We start from the raw sequence: 20,571 nt of genomic DNA, 5'->3' as shown, positions 1-20,571 counted from the left end.
TGTTGGCGAATTCATTACCTGTGGTTTTTCTTGGGGCAGGAGAAAGTCTTTTTCTTAAAAGTGATGAACAACAAGTGACAATAGCTAGGTTCCCGAAGCATGTCTCACTCTAAATTCTTTGTTGTGTGGGTGGGTGTGGGAGGGATGCGAGGAGCTTAATTTTTATTCTTCAGTAAATAGTTATGTTTAAGGAAAGCAGGATTGCGCTTGATATTTATATATGATGGCAAGAAAGTGCCATCTCTTTCAGCAATGTTTGTTGAAGTTTTTGGATTCCCATATATAAAATCAGTTCCTTGTGGATAACTATAAAAGGCGTTCGAATTTTCAGATCTCTCGTTTTCCTAGTGTGTTGAAAAGGTTTTTGGGAAAACTTCCATACCCCCTTAGTCTAGATTAGTCTTTCCACTAAGAGCAGAGAAAAGTGCTTAAGAGGACCTCAGAGAATCCTTAGAAAATGTGAACTGAGAAGGAAAGTTACAAGCAGGCAGCATCCGTGGTCAGGAGAAGCTGCTGTGTGGGTGGTGGGGAGGTGCAGATAGGCAGTCCGGGGGTCCCCGTTCTTGTCGCTCCCCACTGGAGGAATGAGCCTTGTCTCAGTCAGCCCAGGCTGTGCAGCAAAGAGCCACAGGCCCCATGGCTTTTGCGATGATGTTTATTCTCTCAGTGCTCTGGAGGGCTAAGTCCAAGATGAAGGTGCCAGGGTTGGTTTCTCCTTAAGCTTCTCTTTTTGGCTTGTGGATGGCCACCTTCTCCCTCTGCCCTCACATGGTCTAGTCTCTGTACATGTACACCCCTGGTGACTCTTCTTCTCCTTCTCCTTCTCCTCCTTCTTCTTTTTTTTTAAGAGATGGGGCCCTACTGTGTCACCCAGGCTGGAGTACAGTGGTACAATCATAGCTTATTGCAGCCTTGACCTCCTGTGCTCAAGGAATCCTCCTGCCTCAGCCTTCTCAGCCTCCCCAGTAATGCCCCACCATGCCCAGGTGGTTTTTAAATTTTTTGTAGAGATGGGGATCTCATTACGCTGCGTAGTCTGGTCTTAAACCCCTGGGCTCCAGCAGTCCTGCATCGGCCTCCCAAAGTGGTGATATTACAAGGGTGAACCTCCACACCCAGCCTTTTCATCTTCTTATAAGGCCACCACTCCTATTGGATTAGGCCCCCACCCTTATAACCTCATTTGATTTAATCACCTCATTGAAAGCCCCATCTTCAATTACAGTCCTATCGGGGGTTATAGCTTCAACATATGAATTTGGGAGGGACATGGTTCGATCCATAATGAGAATGAAGGTCTCCTACGTGAGGCCCCTCAGTTAGATTTACCACTTTTGGGGGGGGGGAAGATTTAACTGGAGAAATCCCTCTTATTTTTCCTAATACACAAATAGACTATAGCTTTCCAAAGACCTCAGTCTAATAAGAAATAGAGATGAGTATGAAGGACTTTTGATTCCGGCGCGCATTCTTGGTGCAGTATGATTTCATCCACTACCTATCACTCAATCAAGATTTGAGTCTGTGGGGAATTGCAGTGAAGCTGTGCTTGTTCAGAAAGGATTCGATTTACTGCTTCAGAGAAAGCAACCGAAGCCATGGAGGGGTTGCTGAGGGGACTGGAGAGCAGGTGGAAGCAAGTTTTAGTTCCTGGCGCAATCTTTCACCATCCCAACCTAGAGGAGAGGAGTGGCCAGTTACCCTCATGGGCAGAGTATGGCAAGCGGCATTACCATTTCACATTGCTCCCTTTACACATGAGACTACAGCAGCCTTTTCCTTTAACTGTCACTCATCCACCGGAGAGCCGTCACGATTCTGTTTATACTGAAGTCACTCGCTGCCAGTGTCTGCAAGGCTGGGGGTCTTCACCCGGTTTCCAGGTCCCAATCATACAGTCACTCTGCATTTTTAATGGTTTTTTTTTCTCTTTTTCTTTTTTTGTGTTTCTCTCCATTTAAATGTGACCTCGCTTACCTATCACCATTCTGCACAGATGCCATTTATGAATAATGGAAATCGTCCCCATTTCAACAATATACACAATCTTGACAAAGATATCCTTTCAGTGTTCTGAATTTGCATGGTTTTCAAAGCAGAATCATGATCCCATATGCACTCACATTTTTCAAAAATGAAATAAGATAACAACAGGAAAATACCTGTTAGATTTCACTAACCTCATTTCGAGAGCCATGCCCGTTAGGTGTGTACCCTGCACCACTCATCTTTGGTATGAAGTTGTATAGAGCAAAATGAGGGTGTGCTAAATGGGGGGGTCTTTATGGAAGTGGATTCTAGTTTAGCACTGTTGTGACACATTTGTAGCACACTAGTGAGCATTTCTTGTAAATATCTCTCTGAGAAATAACAGAAACAGCATGGAAAACTGTGCACCATATGCTTTGTCATTAGAAAATGAAGTTGCTACCTTTGAAATACGTGGTACAGAATAGGTCTGAATCATAATCTGGTCTCACCATCGCTTTTTCCCCCACCTTGTTTTCTAGATACAGAGGCAAAACGTACAGGGCTGTGGTCAAAATCGTACGGACATCTGACCAAGTTGCAAATTTCTGCCGCCGAGTCTGTGCGAAGCTAGAGTGCTGTCCAAATTTGTTTAGTCCTGTGCTGGTATCTGAAAACTGCCCAGAGAACTGCTCCGTTCATACCAAAACCAAATACAGTAAGTACAAATAATGAAAAAAAAGAAATGCATGGGCCCAGAGGCCTAAACTACGCTATAAGGTATTTGGTTTTTGTTTCATTTGCTTGTTTCTTTTTGAACCTTTTGACTAGTCTTCCATAGGAATTGCTATGGAAGGATTTTTAAAGATTTGCTGTAGCAGATACATGTGTTTTTAGCCTGACATACGGAGGGGATGGGACAAATTAAAACAGGATGAATTTTCATTGGTAGGCCTTGGAAAAGAAGAGAAGAAACTGTGTGTACTGTCATGAGTTTCAGTGGATTGATTGATTCTATAGCTCAATGGATGCCAGGAGAGCACAATAAAATTGACCACAGTAACAGTAACCCAGATGACTCTTTCAGTCCTTACTCTGGGATAGTGTAATGTTGCTTTCATTGCCCTTCCTGATAGGGGGCCACATCCACATCATAATCAGCTTCTCATGTTTAGATGCCTTCCTCAACACCCCCACCCAGGAGAGCCATGGAGGACTCAGAAGCCACCATCACTTTCTTTTCTGCCAGTTAGCTTTGCCTCTCTCCCAGGACACAGGATGCAGGACTCAGGGCTGTCCCCACTTTCCTACCTCCAGCTCTTGCCTCTTCCATCCCCAGTCCCATTCGAGGATCTCTGGCCTTGGGCATCCGCTTCCCCTGAGCCCTGCCCTTCTTCCCTTCTGATGACCTTCTCCATCCATGGTAGCCTCTCCCAGACACCTCCACCTCTTGTGCCTGAGCCTTGATCTCTCCCTCTGACCCACAGTTCTGAGTTTCCTGCATCTCCCCTCAGTTCTCTCTAATGCAAGGGGGAGTGACCTGGAAGTTGACTCTGCCAGCTGTGTTCCAGCCAACTGGGATGTGACAAGGGCCTGGCCGTGTGGCCAGTGCTCTGTGAGCCACAGTCACTTGTGATGTTGGTCAACATGGGTTCTGGAACCAGGAATCTGAGTGTACTTGAAACGCTATTCAGAGTGTGACTTTCCTTGTATTTTATTACCTCTCAGTGTGTTTCTACACACACACACAGACACACAGTCTGCTTGCCACTCTGCCTTCTGATGGAGGTCAGCTGTGTCCTCACTGATCACACAGAGCCCCTGTCATTCTGTGCACAGGGGCGCTCAGGTAGGGCCCGCAGGTGTGTCGGCCCAGCACATCACCTGGTTCCGGAAGAGCTTGTTTCTCCATCACAGCACCTTTTTCCAGGGGAGAGATTCACTGGGAAACAGCAGCTCCTGAGTCAGAAAGGCCTGACCGAGGGCTCGGCTTTGCCATGCATGGTGAATGCTTACCTGCCAGCTGGGCTTCTCTGTTCTTCCGGAACGCTGGGCATGGCAGGGAAGGAGCAGGGCCCCACACCTCCCATTCAGCACTGCCAGAATGAACTCAGAGATGTCTCTGGACCTCATATGATAAAACTCCTAACTCCCAAGATCCTTTGGGCTAATTTATAATGGATGTTACTACGGGCTGAACTGAGGCTCCGGTGGGAGGAGGCCAGAACGATATTTTGGTGGAGTCGAGCACTGGGAAAGCAAGGGTCATCCAGTCTCATTCTGAGGCTCCAAACACATACTGACCTTTGGCTGCATTCCCTAAAACCAATTCTCATCCCCAGCCTCTGGCTTCTGAGAAGCCAGCCTGCCCTAGCCCTGTCATGCATGCTTGGGGTTTGGGTGGGGACAGAGGCTTGCTCATTTGCCCCTGTACCTGGAGACGGCCACAAAGCAGTGCTCGTCCACAGCAGTTCATTCCTTCTCACTGAGGAACACGGTCCTGTAGAACTGGACACGGGACCTTGTTCCAAGCTCTCCTGCCATCTGCTGCTTTTGAGAGGTTGATGAGAACAGGCCAGGGCTGCCGGAGCAGGTGTGCCTCCTGGGAGTTACAGAGCTGCTACTGTGAGGCTTCCAAATGCCGTGCTTGATCAAATGCAGGGGAGGGGGTGGGACATAGAGGGCCTTAGGCCTGAAGGAAACCTATGCTTGTTAGTCCTGATGGTCTCATTTTGTAAGTAAGGAAATTGGGGTGCAGAAAGGATAGGTGACTTACCTGGAGGACGAAGCCTGCGGCCCAGCACTGTGAGAATGCACTGAAATCATGCTCCCTGCAGAGGGGCCCCTGCAAACCAGGGGTTGTGCATTTGCCATTTTCCTCTGGCCCACCCCATTCGTGGATAAAGGTTCCTTAGCTGCATTCAGTTATTTTGTGGCTCCTGGGCGTCCCATAGTGGGACGGTTGAACCTTTGGTTAATGAGTAGGCGTCTGGGTCGTAATTGAATGCTGGATCCTTAGTGGTGGTTTTCATTAGTTGATGGTACTTTTTTTTTATAAAAAACATTAATCACTACCAAAGTTCAATAAATAATTTTTGAATTAAGATAGACACCTGTGTCTCTGCTATAGAATTCAGAAGTAACGTGAGTCCCACCAAATGAGAAGGGAATAAAGGACACAACGATGTAATAGAGAAGGAACTCTGAAAAGAGGAAAGGTGCTTGGTGAATTTGGCCCATGTGTTCAGGATCACGACTTGTCTTGGTCAGACCAAGAGCTGGGGGAGTCCCTCATGCCAGGACCACGCCAGCAGATGTTCACCCGGTGCTTGCTGACTGACCAGTTGCTCAAGATTCAGACTTGGGAGCAGGTGTCAGAGCAATCCGATGGATGTCACTGCCACCACTGTATGCAATGTCTGGGGTCCAGACAGGGATAAACTCCTGTGGGAACTGTGGGCATCTTTGTCTCTTTCACCTTTTGCAGAAGTCAGCTCTGGCTACTACAACAACATACCACAGACCTGGAGCTTTCACTGCACACACTTACCTCCCACAGTCCTGGAGGCTGGAAGTCCAAGATCAGGGTGTTGGCAGCTTTGGTTTCTGATGAGATCCTTCCTGGGCCTGCAGGCAGCCACCTGCTCCCCGTGTCCTCATGGGGCCTCTCCTCTGGGTCTTGGGTCCTTGGTGTCTCTCCTAGACACCAAGCCCCACTCTTAGGACCTCATTAATGTCAGTGACATCCAGATACACTCACTTTGGGGGTTTGGGCTTCAACGTTGGGGAGGGGCCAAGTTCAGCCCGAACACCTTCCAGACCTGAAGCTTTGAGCAGCAGAAGACCCTCCTTCTGTGGGTCTGTTTTCTCAGAATGACTTTGTAAGGCACAAATGAGTTATCAGATGAAAGAATCGTCTCCCTCCTTCCTCTCTCCTCTCCCTCTGTTCATGTCTGTGTGTGTTTATGCCTTCAAAAGTTTCTCATCTTCCTTCCTACAGCCTATTACTATGGAAAGAGAAAGAAGATCTCCAAGCCCCCCATCGGGGAAAGCAACCCCGACGGCGGACACCCCAAACCCGCCAGGCGGAGGAAGCGACGGAAATCCATCTTCGTGCAGAAGAAACGGAGGTCTTCTGCCGTGGACCTCACCGCAGGCTCGGGGGAGGTATGTTCTGCCCGGGGCGCCTGCCCGCCCGTGGCTGTCATCTGGCCCTGGCTGGCGAGTATGGCTGCTTCACAGCAGAGGTGGCCCTGGAGATTGCGGCAGGATGGTCAGAAACACCGAAGAAGAACCCCCTCCTCCTTACCTGCTGAAAACAAATGTAGCGTGTCCAGCTGCTTTGGCTGGGAAGGGGCCTGGTAGGGCCCGCGGGTGGGACCATTGGCTCCATTTCAGAGACTGCCTGGGACAGGGCTTGCTAAGTGGTCTGCACTGGGCCCAGGCCACGGCTACCGGCCCCCCTGCCACCAGCCCCTTAAATGCCTTTTCCTTCGGCCCAGGAAAGTGAAGAGGAGGACGCTGAAGCCATGGACGATGACACCGCCAGTGAGGAGACAGGCTCTGAGCTCCGGGATGACCAGACGGACACCTCGTCGGCGGAGGTGCCCTCGGCCCGGCCCCGGAGGGCCGTCACCCTGCGGAGCGGCTCAGAGCCCGCACACCGGCCGCCCGCAGAGAGGACACGAAGGGGCCGCAGGGCGCCGGCTGTCTCCTCAGCAGAGGAAGGGGAGAAGTGCCCGCCGGCCAAGCCCGAGGGGACAGAGGTGATTCCTGGGCGTGGGGGCAGAGGGCTTCCGGCTGGGTCTGAAGAAGCACACCTGTGACACCTCAGGGCCACGACATGGGGAAACCCGTTTAAAATACCTCCAACAGCAGCAGCTGTTCTAGCTCATTCCCAAGTCAGGAGCAAAGGCTGGCACTTCACCTGTGGGCGGAGGGGCCTTTCAGCATTGGAATGGAGTGCCCAGGGCGGAGACAGTGCCTCTTTCCTGGATGGCTTTAGTGCCACCTGGGTGCTTGTCAGGAGGTGGGCACAGTCCTTGGGTTCCTTTGAACTCTGGGTTTCCAGAAATTCCTTCCCTGCATGTCCTGTGACTGCCGTGTGTCACAGGACACCTCTGTGATGTTTGACAATATTTAATCAGTGTTTCGGGTCTCCCGTAGCCCCATGGGTGGTGTGAGATCAGCAGAAAGGGCCATTGGCGCCGTCATTACAGAAACACTGGGGGACACTCTCTCGTGTCTGCTTGGACGTGCCCCTTGTATTTCTCCTCTTTTCTCTAATCAGAGGTGCTTCGTTCAGAAGCAGACCCAAGGTTTCCTGAACTAGGGATGCAAGAGCGACTATCCGTGCCTGCCTTCTTCCCTCTGAAGGCACATGAGTCATTGCAGGGGCATCATCACTGAGCTAAGAACTTGCCCAGGGACTGAGAGGGTGTGCAGCTTTTTCAGGTGCCCAGTGAGGGAGCAAAGGGAGGCAGTGGCTTCCGGCCAGGAGCGGCTGAAGTCTGGAGAGTGCTGGAGAGGACCCAGCCGGCTGACTGTGCCACAGCTGAGCTCCTCCGACCCTTTCTCTGCAGGACACGAAACAAGAGGAGGAGGAGGAGAGGCTGGTTCTGGAGAGCAACCCGTTGGAGTGGACGGTCACCGACGTGGTGAGGTTCATTAAGCTGACAGACTGTGCCCCCTTGGCCAAGATATTTCAGGAGCAGGTACGGTGGCTTGCCGCATGTCGATTGTTTGATGTGCTGAGACTCTGGATCTGAAAGGAACCTCCTGTCTTAGCCGGCTTCCTCGTGACACCTGCACGGGGGTTCCTCAGCACTGCTCAGCAGGTGTGCGAGACCCAGTTCCCTCCAAGGCCCCTGCTGAGAGCTGCCTGGCAGGGAAAAGAGAGAGGGAGCCTCATTCCTGCTCCTCACTGGCCCCACCAGTGCCACGGTGCAGGTGGAGGGGTGACTCTCCCGGCTCTGGTGACACCACCCAGCAGGGGCGGGAGCTGCCTGCTGCTGCCAGGTGAGGGGTGTGAGTCCACGCTCCCCCTGCCATCTCCACCGACCCTGCAGTGGGGGCTCTTTACCACCAGGCTGGGGTAAGAGGCCCAGTTCCCTGCCTGGCCCTTTCAGATGCCACCTCGGTGGTAGGATGAGGTGCTCAGTTGCCACCTGGCCAGGCTGAAAGTCAGGGCGGCTCACTCCGCCTTGGCTGCTGTCGGCGGGGCCTGTCCAGCCCTCCCTGTGATGTTCAGCTGTCAAAGAGGTGTTGCTGTCTCACAGTTTTTTGTCTTGCTGGGCCACCCCTTGGCCAGGCCTTTGTCTGCAGACAGCCAGCTTTGGTTGAGCCTCCTGTCAGTGCCTTTTGGCAAATCTGGGTTGCAGTTTCTTCAGCTCCAAGTCTCAGGTGCATGAAGCTCACACACAAACAGCAACCAAAGCAACCAGAGAGCTCAGCACCATGCTGTCAGCTGGGGACCCACGCCCCTAGCCGGTCTGCCCTGCTCTCTCCACCTTCCAGAGTCTTCTGTTTGTGGATTTCTATACAATGCCAGTGGATCTTACCCTTTAGGCCTAGTGGGACAAGGAGGAAACAGTGTATCCACCTGGCCTGCCCAAAGTGGAAGCCCGCTGGCCAGTGTGTCGCTTTCGTCATTGTTTTCTTACCTCCCTCACTTCTTTCTACATAAAATGTTTTTAAGATGATGGTATGGTGATGGACAAACGCAATAACGGTCGATAGAATTTCTATTTTAAAGGAGTCTGTAGCCCAGCAGATGAAATGAGTATAGTTAACTGAAACATAAGATATATGATGCTGTGTCCTAAGGAAGAAGAGAGGGTTTTTATTTACATTGTCCCTAAATTAATACGGAAACAAGTTGCCACGGAAACAGGATGCACACACACCACCTTGCATCTTGCCTCACTGGCCTTGCAGAAAATTCCAGGCTCTTGCTCTGCTCTGTGCTTACTTTGTTGAAGTTTCTTGCGTTGTCCTGGTATAAATATCTGTGTTCAAAGACCTCATGTTGAAAAAGAAAGTACTGTTTTTCATGTAATAAGTTAAAGATAGGTTTATTCAGTCTCTTTTTAGATCATACAAACCAGTAGTCTAGAAAGAGGATATTTCAAACATTAAATCTGAGAACATAAAAGGTCTGTGACTTCCCGTGCACCCAGGAAATTTCCCAGCTTTTCTCCCAAGTTCATGCAGCAATGAACCGAAGAAAGCAAATTACAATGGTCTCCAGTGCCACCCAAAGAGAGTAGTTATTGTCATTCAAAGTTCTTCCCCCTGTGTCCCAAGAAGTCCAAGAGATGAATTACTTCATCCTACTGATGACCACTAGAACCTTCTGCAGACATCCGCTAAGATCATGCTGAAAGAATGATTAGGCTGGGCATGGTGGCTCATGCCTGTAATTCCAACACTTTGGGAGGCCAAGATAGGCGGATCACTTGAGGTCAGGAGTTCGAGACCAGCCTGGCCAACATGGTGAAACCCCGTCTCTACTTAAAAAATAAATAAATAAATAAATAAATAAATAAATAAATAAATAAATACAAAAATTAGCTGGGCGTGCTGTTGGGCGCCTGTAATCTCAGCTACTTGGGAGACTGAGGCAGGAGAATTGCTTGAACCTGGGAGGCAGAGGTTGCAGTGAGCCGAGATCGTGTCACTGCACTCCATCATGGGCAATAGAGTGACTCCATCTCAAAAGCAAGCAAAAAAATAAATAAATAAAAAAGACGAATGATTGAAGGCAGAAAGAGTTGCCTCCTGACCTTCTGACATTGGCCACCCTTCCTGTCTGGACAACTCTGAAAAGCAACCAGGGAGAGGCCTCCTTAGACCTAAAGAACCTGGGTGATGAGCTTGTCCTTTCAAATAACACACAAACAGGAAAGAAAGACAGTTGTAAGAAATGCAAGGGCTTAGGTGATCGGGAGCTTATTGATAAGCCATATCTCCATCTTGAAAACAAAAAAGAAAGCAATAGATTGAAATCCTGTGCAAAGTGTTGCCCAGTGCTGCACTTTGCCTGTCTGGTATTTATTGACAGTGCTGCAGCGAGAAGAGCGTTGTATGCAAATCCATGACAAGTGCTGATCCCGCAGGTTTGGTTGCGCTGATGCGTATCTGTCGGTCCCCGTGTGCATTCAGCATACACCGGTTCAGTCCCTGCGAGGCGCCTTCTGATAGTGAGGTGTGGCATTCTGTATTACTCTAATGTTTTGGTTTTATTTTTAGGCTCAAATGCTTAGTTTTCACAATTAAAAAAAAAAAGTTTAGTTAGGCCTGAATGAAGAGCAGATTTCTCATTTCTAGATTCCAGGTTAGGTATGAGGGCTTATACCTTGAAACGTCACTAGCTCCTGTGTCTTTCTACACCGTGTACAAGTTCTCAGTAACAAGCAAGAAAGTGAAACAAAGCTGGTTTGGGGAAAAGCCTAAAGTATTGAGTCTTCCTTTCTGGTATTCCTAAGCCCAGTTGAGAACACCAGAGAAAAGTTTCATGCCTTCCCTAAGCTAAGCCTTGTAGGAAATGGAACACTGCCAACACTGTCTCCCTTGTAGAATCAAGTTGCTCTCCAAGTTGCTTTTTTTTTTGAGATGGAGTTTTACTCTTGTCGCCCAGGCTGGAGTGCAATGGCGCAATCTCAGCTCACTGCAACCTCCGCCTCCCAGGTTCAAGCGATTTTCCTGCCTCTGCCTCCTGAGTAGCTGGAATTACAGGCACCCGCCACCATGCCTGGCTAATTTTTGTATTTTTAGTAGAGACAGAGTTTTGTCCTGTTGCCCTTCTAATATCAGTAAAAGCCTTGCCCTTCATCCCTACTTGTTTCTCTTACGAGAGAGAAAAATAGACTTTCATTATTGTCATCTCATTCCTGTGTAATTTCACATTTCACACTAGGCAAGTTCACCTGTTGGAATAGAAAGTCATTGCCCACTGGGCTGTCTGAAGTACATGGGCACTTGAGTCTCCTTCTGTCCCATCAGACCTTTAATTACTAAGTTTTACTAATTTGTTTATCGTCATTTAGCCCAGATACTCCAGCTCTGATTTGATGAGGCCTCCAGTAGGTCACTGCAGGCATTGTCTGAGATTTTAAATGAGCTAGAAGGAACCCAGAGACTATTCACTGGCATGTGAATGAGATCCCTGTGCACAGCATGGTCATTGCTATGTGTACGCATGCTCTGAACGTTGTAAATGCAGAGATTATTATTAATCACCAGGAGTATTTGCAAAAATTATAAACTCCCCATTACCAGCATCTGTGCCTTTTATTTCTGAAATGTTATGGCAACTGCTTAAAAATCTATACTCCATAATTTAATGCTGCAAACCTGTACATTACACAGTAAAAATCCACTCATCTATAACTAAAGAACACACAAAACTCTAAATAAAATTTTACCTATTCATTCGGCTTCCATCAGTCAGAGACAGTGCAATAAGCAGACGGCTCAAGTGATCAACTGACATTAATGAAAAAATTTCAGGATAGTTTATAGGCTTAGTCCAGATTAAGCTGTCCTTTCTCTACTTCTCTAGACCTGAATACCTCCATTAGGAACTACCAAATCCTCACCTGAATGCTGTATCAAAATCGATTTAATTTTGCCCTGTGCTAAGCATGTCGTATATCTCATCATATTTCATTTCTTTACAATTAGTCCATTTATGAGAATTCTTTGTTGAACATTAAAAGTGATCTGCCAGCAGCTCTCAGTTATATAGGAACATGTTTATAAAAAATTAAACCACCTGCGAAGTATGCGGTTATCTAAATAATCCTTGAAAGAAAAAATAGTCTTCCAGATAAAGTGGCTTTCTGGGCTCGTCATGATTTTACCTTTTTTCCTGGAATTTCCTGGAATTCTACATTCCAGGGAACTAGCTGTGTTCGTTCTTTCAGTTCCTCTTGGCCTTAATAGTTCTTATTGGTCCCTGAAGTCTCAGTTTGAAGCCCTTTCAACACCCCTGTAAGACTGGCTCGGTTGCCTGTCCTGTTTGAGCCCTTAGCTCTGCATCCGTATGTTAATATCCCTGTATCCTAATAGTCTGTTGACTTGTCTGCCATCCTTCAGATTCATGGGGTGCCCAGAGAGGGAACCTTTCCTTTGTTCACTGTGACATTCCCCAGAGGCCAGCCAAGTGCCTGCCACTTAGTAGATGCTCAATAAATATTGGCAAGGAAATAAATGAGTGTGCGCAACTGCACTTAAATGTGATACATGCATCAGCCACCTTCGCTGAAATTTTCTGTAGAGAAAGAGTTACATGAATATTTTAGTGCTGATACATCATGCCCAAGTACAGATGTTAAAGACTGAGCTACAGTTTTCCCTTCAAAGTTTAATGTCTGAAAACTGCAGTTCTCATTCCAACACCGTCTCTAACTTGCTGTGTGATCATAGTTAGATTGGCTAGCTTTTCTGGGCATTAATTTTCACCAGGAAAGTAAACTTCCTGGGAAAGTAAAATAAGTTCTATTTCTATTCTATCCTGTTCTGTGGATGTCATTGAACATAATGGTTAAGCCACCTGTCCACGGTTTAATGACATCCACAGAATAGAACATCAGCCCTCTGCCTACTTAAAATGTGTTTTTATGAGGCCCATGGTACCTAGAAGACTTTGAGTCCCTACGCCTGTGCCCTCTTGGTCTGTTTTGATGTACTATATGTGGATTTGGCTCTGAAAGTGGAATTGGCCTACAGGCCCCAGGCCAGAGGTCCCCTTGGTTTCTTCGCGACCTAGAGCCAAACACTATTTCACAGTACTCCCAAATCCCCCCAGCTGCAATCAGCCTTTTCTGTAGCATCTGAAAAGAAAGTAAAATAACATGTATGAGCGCTCTAGAGAAAGGGAAAAATGATGTAAACATAGCATGAAAATATAGTGACAGTTTTCTATAGTTTATCTCCTGCTTTCAGTATGTATACAAGACAGATCGGTTTACTTTGTGGTTTGATAAGGTCACCTTTGAGTCTTGGTTGAGCGTGGCTTCACGTTGCTTACATCGTAGCTAGCGCTCATCTGTAATTTAAAAATAAAAAATAACACTCACATTGATACTTTTAAAGTTAATGTTTCATTTTTATTGCTGCAGTACTTATTAGGGAATATTGTTGCTTTTGAATCTGATCAGAAGATAAATTATTCCTGCTCTTAACATTAGTCTTTTGAATCTGATCAGATGATGAATTACGCTTGCTTAGAAGATTAGTCTGCTCAAGGCTACCATTTATACACACTTTGACTTTTTGCTTTAGAAATTTTCAAGACAGCTAAATAAACCATTAGTTTAAGAAAATAAGCCGCCTGTGCGAAAGTCACCGACAGGTGTTGTTGGAGACGTATGATCTTACGCTTTTGCTTGGCTATTAATGTCCTTGTGGCTTATGGCAGCCCTGGGCGTAATTCTTCTGCAAGTGGCAGAAATTCCAGTTTGTGGAGCTCACTTAATGCTCTCATGGTACCACTGATCTTCATCATTGCCCGGGGCCTGCAGTCTCTTAGAGCCTCAGTGACTCCCTCTGGACTATTGAGCTCGTCTTGGTAAACAGGAAGGAGGATTGTGGTTAAACGCAGAAGTCCAGTCAAATGACATCTGTGTGAATGAACCAGATTACTATATGAAGCAAGCTGCTGAAGAGACAGAGATGTCCAGTGGAAGGGTCTTAGAGCTTTGGAGTGGGGGGATGCTTCCTCCTGTAGCAAATTCAACTGAACATTCATTGAATGAGTGTCTTCCTGCCCTGTGTGTAGGTAGAGAAAGGCTGAGCAGGACACAGTGGGGCAACAGATTTGTGTACAAGCAACACCTCGCTCTGGGCAGTGTGTGTCTGTAAATAGTGTGTGTGTGTGTGTGTGTATGTGTGTGTGTATTTTCCTATATGGAAAACTGTGCTGTCATTGGCATATCTGTCTTGAGCGTCTTCTCACCCATCCTGATGGTGAAATGCCAGACCTTGGCAGGGAGGTGAGGGAGCCTTGTCTTTTGGTAGAGATTCCTTTGCTTAGCGCTCAGATGAAGTCTCAGCATAGCTCAGGGAGGACCTGGCCTTGCCTGGGGTGGAGGGTGAGTTGCCCTCCCAGCAAGGGGCAATAAGCTTGGGAAGCAATTCCTGCAGCAACCCTCCTGTTCCAGCTCTTTCTACCCAACACAGTAGGTATGTGAATTTCAGAGTAGCTAGAATGCCCTTAGCCAAAAGCTCTTGTATTTGTATTGCTGGTTTTGTGTTGTTGTTGTTGTTGTTGTTGTTTAGAGAGGCTCCTGCTATGTTGCCCAGGCTGGAGGGCAGCGGTGTGATCACAGCTCACTGCAACCTCAAACTCCTGGGCTCAGGTGATCCTCCCCCCTCGGCCTCTGAGTAGTTGGCATCACAGGTTTGCACCACCCTGCCCAGCTAATTTTTAAATTTTCTGTAGAGACCATATCTCACTGGATTACCCAGGCTTGTCTCAAACTCCTGGTCTCAAGTGATCCTCCAGCCTCAGCCTCCCAAAGTGCTGGAATTATAGGTGTGAGCCACTGTGCCTAGCTGCAAAAAGATTTTAGTAACACAAAGATTAAACAGGCATCCAGCTGGGTTGGTATCTCTACCAACAATCCCCTGAATTGAATGAAACAAGAGCATCCTCTTGTCAGGTTTGGCCCCGGGATGGAGCCTGCCGTGATGCATCTGCGTACCCGGGTGCACACTGCCCCGTCTCTAACCTGCCTGTCTTTTTCTGCAGGACATTGACGGCCAAGCACTCCTGCTTCTGACCCTTCCGACGGTGCAAGAGTGCATGGAGCTGAAGCTGGGGCCCGCCATCAAGTTATGCCACCAGATCGAGAGAGTCAAAGTGGCTTTCTACGCCCAGTACGCCAACTGAGTCTCCCCTCGGGAGGTGGCCCGTGATGTGGGATGCAGTGTTGGTAAAGGTTTCCAGGACCGAAACTTTGATTTTCCGGGATATGTTAAATGGTACAGACACTAAGTATCACCAGAAAACCAGAAGCCCAGGATCTCCTGCCTCTGCTGGCGTGTGAGCTGTTTCTGTGTTTGCAAAGCGCAGCGAAGCACAGCAGCAGTGGCTTCTGGGGAGTGCCAGTTAAAGTCACGCGTCAGACCCTGCCGGACGTGGGCCAGCTTCTTGGTTCGCCCACATTTTGCCTTTCTCCCGCCCCAAGCCGGCAGCTCCCTTGGAGCAGGGTTTCCTAAAGTGAGGCCTGCATTCTTTGTAAAAGAAGAATGTCGCCAAGGAAGAAACCTCACCCCGTGCCGTCGTGTTTCCTGTAATCACACGGGCACATTTATACATGCAGTTTCCTGTGGATAGGCGTGTGACCCTGGTTGAGTGGCACCTGCGGTTTCATCTTGGTGGCAGCTCCTTTCTGCAATGCAGCTGGCAGCGACGTCCTTATAAAAAGATATGCTAAAGCTCTGTCCTCTGTTCGAGGTGCCTTTTAGGAATACGGAGAGTGAAGGAAGGCCTGCAGGCATCTCTGTGCAACTGGATGGTTGGTTGGTTGGTTTTGTTGTGTTTTCTGAGACACAGAGTCGCTCTGTCACCCAGGCTGGAATGCAGTGGCACGATCTCAGCTCACTGCAACCTCTGTCTCCCGGGTTCAAGTGATTCTCCTGCCTCAGCCTCCCAAGTAGCTGGGATTGCAGGTGCCACCACCATGCCCAGCTAATTTTTATATTTTTAGTAGAGACGGGGTTTCACCATGTTGGTCAGGCTGGTCTTGAACTCCCGATCTCAAATGATCTGCCCGCCTTGGCCTCCCAACATGCTGGGATTGCAGGTGTGAGCCACCACGCCCTGGCCCAACTGGATGGTTTTTGATTGAAGTCTAGAATATCTGTAGAGACACACTCTACCCAGTCTTTTCTAGACCTCAACTATCTCCAGTGTTGTAGTTTAATTGTAGCTGGATCAGGGAGTGAGACTTTTAGGCAAATGTTGGATTATATATCAAAGGAAAAGCTTAGTTTCAGAGAGCAGGAAGGTAAAGAGATGTGGGGGATGCGTTTCATGATCCAGCTACATCCGCTTAGAAGGATCACTGCAGCAGGTCACTGAGCAGGAGTCCCTCTGAGGGTCCCTTCTGTCTCGTTCTGCTCCAGCTGGCTGCATATGCACCAGGGACAGTGCAGCATGAGCCCTGAATCTGGAGGCAGCCACTTGGCACCCTGGTTTTGCTGAGAACTAACTCTGAGATCTTGGGTGACTTCTTATCACTCTGGACCTCAGCTCCTGTGAAGCGACAGGTGTGGACACTGAGGGCGCAGTGGTGAGCACACTATCTCCCGCTGGCGTTCATCCCGCTCATGCTGGAAAGAAAGATCCAGATCGGCCAAAAATGAGAAAAAGAAAGAAAAAGAAGGGTCTGGTCCCAGTTCTGACCCTGCCATTCCTGCAGCTCTTTCTGGCTTTGAGTTTGCTTGTGGAATTTCTTGGGCAGTTATGTTAAATCCGCCAGGTCACGTACAGACAAAGCTGTGGCTGCAAGAGTTGGCTGGCCTCTTGGACCAGAAGCCATCTCCATATCCTCATGAGTGGCTCCGTATCTCCACTCAGACCCAGTGGACTACAGTGTTCGTCTGTGGTGGCTGCCAAGATGCCTTTTTAAACTTATGCAAGGAAACCAAACCCTGCCACAGTTCTGAGCAGACACTGGAAGCAGAGGCTTCACACCCTTCCTGCTTTTTCACCATAACTACCTTGAGCTTGTCCCTTGGACTAGAGTGTCCGCAGTTCCAGTAAAATTCTGCGGTGGGCTGACGAGCTGCTTGCATTTCTGTGACATTTCCAGATACGATTCTTGGTGGGATTTTGGAAACTGTGATTGCTCAAGCTCACCCTTCTTAACACTCTAACGGTTACAGAGGAGAATGGAAAACACATATTTTATGGATGAGGCGTTTTGGTCTCCCCTGCAGTCGCTTTCTAGAATCAAGTTTTAGAGTTTGGCTGATGCATCTGCCCGGGGACCTCAGATGGGAGGAGTGTGTCACTTGTGCCCCGACAGAAATGTCTCTGGGATCCGTGGCTGGCTTGCCCTGGGCATCTCTCCTTTAAGCTCCAGTTTTGATCTTTCCGCGGTTTTCCACCCCTGCCTTCTCAGCCACATGCTTTTGGCCTTAAACGCTCAAGTCTCGTGGAGTGAAACTGTCAAACGATTGGAAAGGGCATCCATTTCCAGATCTTTGGCATTTTCCCCGCGCTGACTCCTTGATGATCCTTCACTGTGGCCTTTTCAAGCTGAGCTGTTTCTGTTGTATTTGAGACGAGGATGAGGGAATGTGGTGGCCGCAACAGAACAAGGACTTGCAGCACGAATGTCACCTTCTGTCTCCCTCTTCAGTGGTGGCACGGAGGAGGAGGTGCTGCGTTGGAGGGAGGAGATCCTCCAGGAGCTCTCTGGAGCCCACCCAGGGAGCTGGAGTTTGTGGCCCGCCAGGAGCCCAGGAAGGATACAGCCACTGTCACAGGGGAAAGTGTTTGCTTCCCATGAGGCCAAGTGCCCAGGACTGTCCATATCCTTCACCCTGACAGTTTAACTTCAGTGTTTCTCTGTGCAGTCGCGGTCACCATGGGTGAGCACTCTGTGTGCGCATGCCAGGGAGGAGATGGCTGTGACCACTGCACAAGAGGGCACGGCCTGGCGTCACCATGAAAGTTGTCTCTATGCCATCTCTCCGGTCCTTGAGGAGAGCCCAGAAAGATTTTAGGACCAAGGAGGTGCTTTTCCTCCAGCTGTTGCCAGTGTCCTTCTGAGCTTGGATTCTCCGGGGATTTCCGTCGTGACGGGTGGACTTCACGTCAGCAGCAATTACAGAATTGTAATGTGTTTTCATTGCTCTGTAGGATTCACCTCTCACCAGCGTCTGTCTTAAAGATAGGGCCAATTTCATGGAGCATTTTTCTGTGTGTGTCCTTGTTGCTTTTGGCAGAAAAAGTGGATTTGACATGTGTGCCCCGATGCCATCATAGCCCCTAGGCCAACAGTATCATGGTCTAAACACCAAGAAGTGATGCCCCGCATTCCTTCCCTTGATGGTACCGTTTCTTCTCCATCTCTCTCTGATGATCCTTTGGGACCAAAGTCCTCTCCTTAGTGCGCCCACGTCCTGTGGGCATCACACCACTTGGAACTTCCTGGAACTGGCCCGGCGGACCCTGCAGTCTGCGCTGTTTGAAAACCCTGAGAAAGAGACGTCACCTCAGCCTGAACCACGACAGCCCATTGCTCAGTCTCACCCTAAACTCACGGAGCTTGTTTCAGCTCCTCACTTCTTGACTGCATTTGTACTATGTTGAAAAAATATCCTGTCCACAAAAACACAAACCTAACAACCTAGAAAAAGAACAGGGTACTACTACTGGCATTACAGAACTTCTTTGCCTTTCAAAACAAAAGCAAAAGACAGTGAACTTCACCACAGAGCTTCACAGTGTGGGGGACTCATCCATCACTTTCAAAATTAGAGTCATTTGATCCAAGTTTGGGTCAGACACAGTATTTGAGCTGCACGGCTTCTGGGTTCTCCTACCTTATTTGATCAGATTCAAAAGATTATTTCCTGTGTTTGTTTTGGTTTGTTCCTCAGTACGTTAAAATGATCCACGCCTTGAACACTGCCCCTGCGACCTTTACTGCCCTCTGTAGGAGGTTGATTTTGATCAGCCCTTTGAAGATGGGTGTCGAATTTATCTCACAGAATTTTGAGTGTTGTATTCGGCAAGTTCTGAGATTTGCCCGCTATCTTATGCCAAACACCCCTTTCTAAGAGCTGTCCCCGCTTAGTTTTAGAAGCACTAGGGGTTTTCATACTTATTTTATAGAACACCCATTTATATTTATTTCTGTATATAGAACTAAAAAAAACCCAGTAGTGTTAAAAATCTTTGTTGTGGTTTGAGCATCTTTGCTGCTTTTGGATTAAGATGGCGAATCAAGGCTCCACTTCCTCTCTCTTCTGTCTTTAGAAAGCTGTGATCACATGTGCAATTATTTGAAAGGAAACATAGTCAATTAAGAAACCTGTAGTTTAAGGAAGAAATTGTTAGCGAGATATCCATACTGCTCATATCTCGTTGGTACAATAATAGCAAAGGAAATCTGTATCGGCAACTATTATAATTCAGTAATTCTTTTGTTTATTGCCCTTTTCTGTTTAAGAGTCTTTTGGAAATTAGTCCCTTTCACGTGGTTGAATTCTTAAGTTGACCAGTTCTTATAGCTCTTATCACTAGAATGGTTTGCAGATACCCCAAACATACTATGATAAAATCAAATTGTGCTACTTTTGACCCATGTAATTTACCTGAAAGTTGTAATTGCTGACATAGAGTACTGCCTTGAATTTTGGTTGAAAACCTCTCTAGTTTCAATGATAAATAACAACTCAAACGATTCCATATTGTTTGAGGAAGGGGCTGTAATTCTTCTGTATGGTTGGCACCAAGTAATGGGAATTTGGCCTGGTGAGTATGAAGGTCGTGCTGCCTAACCAAGGCAGAGCAGTGCTTTTTGTGTGGCTGAGTGTGGCTGAAGAGATGTGCTGACGAAAAAAGGAAACTTCTAGGACAATCGTTGGCTAAAAATCACCTTAGGATGAAAAATTTGAGGCAAATTTTTTTAAATGACAGAAAAAATAATCATCTCACTTGCTCGAAACAGGAGCCAGCATGATCTCTGGAAACATCAACTATCCCTCGTCGTGAATGTTGAAAGCCCTTTCACTGTTTTGCATTCTAGTTTGAATAGTTTGTATTGAAATTGGATTCCTATCTTGTGTATGTTTTTGGTGCATAAAAGGGAAAAATTGGCGTCGTTACTTTTGAAATTTGCAGGACGAAGGGCATGCTTTTGGTTTGCTGTAAGATTGTATTCTGTATATATGTTTTCATGTAAATAAATGAAAATCTATATCAGAGTTATATTTTAATTTTTATTCTAAATGAAAAAAAAAACCCTTTTTACTTGAAAAATAATTGTAAGCCACATTGTTAATAAAGCAAAAATAAATTCTATGGTGGTGTTTCGGTCTTTGTGTTGAAGGTTATTCAATATCATCTTTAGCGTCTGCATTAGTTATTTTGGTCGGAATTTTTTGTTTTGTTTTTGCCATGCACTAAAGCCTTATTTCTAGGTTGTTAACGACCACGACTCTCAAAGTCCTGTGTGACCTCTCAGAGTCACCTCCTAGCTCCAGAATGGAACTTTCTGGTCAAGGAACTTGTGTTTATTCTTTTTAGTTGTTAAAACATTCTCGTGTATCCTCACACAACCACCTCTAGCCCTCCCACTTTCAGTCATTTCTGTTATTCTAGGATTTCCTGATGCTTTAGTAGAAAGACTGCTTTATTTCTATGACAGCAATAATTAAATAACCACATTTATATTTATCATTTTTCTTTCAGTGTCACACATAGGTTTTAGGCAATGAAGTTGGGATAAGAAGAGAGACCTTTGCCATCCTACCCCATCTCTGGGATCTCTCACAGGCAGAACCTGACCCCTTCCTCTGTCACCACAGGTTCAGGTAGCATCTCCTAGGGACAGGGTTAAGGGAGAAGGAAAGAATCTC

At 47.3% G+C, this 20,571-nt stretch overlaps 1 protein-coding gene across 3 annotated transcripts in view; it reads left to right on the top strand.

The window, feature by feature from the left end:
• The window catches only part of SFMBT2 (Scm like with four mbt domains 2), a 255,402-nt gene extending 235,388 nt beyond the window's left edge, over positions 1 to 20,014 (top strand). For all 3 annotated transcript variants that reach the window (XM_025397759.1, XM_025397758.1, XM_025397757.1), the window contains 5 exons: positions 2,511 to 2,686; positions 5,969 to 6,135; positions 6,471 to 6,734; positions 7,551 to 7,682; positions 14,723 to 20,014. In XM_025397759.1, coding sequence (XP_025253544.1) covers positions 2,511 to 2,686; positions 5,969 to 6,135; positions 6,471 to 6,734; positions 7,551 to 7,682; positions 14,723 to 14,863 — 880 coding nt within the window. In that variant the 3' untranslated portion in view covers positions 14,864 to 20,014. The remainder of the gene's footprint in view (positions 1 to 2,510; positions 2,687 to 5,968; positions 6,136 to 6,470; positions 6,735 to 7,550; positions 7,683 to 14,722) is intronic.
• Positions 20,015 to 20,571: the final 557 nt, after the last annotated feature.

Source organism: Theropithecus gelada, chromosome 9 (genome assembly GCF_003255815.1).
Source record: "Theropithecus gelada isolate Dixy chromosome 9, Tgel_1.0, whole genome shotgun sequence".
Taxonomy (NCBI): domain Eukaryota; kingdom Metazoa; phylum Chordata; class Mammalia; order Primates; family Cercopithecidae; genus Theropithecus; species Theropithecus gelada.
Note: the sequence above shows the minus strand (reverse complement) of the source record. Positions and strands in the feature narration are given on the sequence as shown.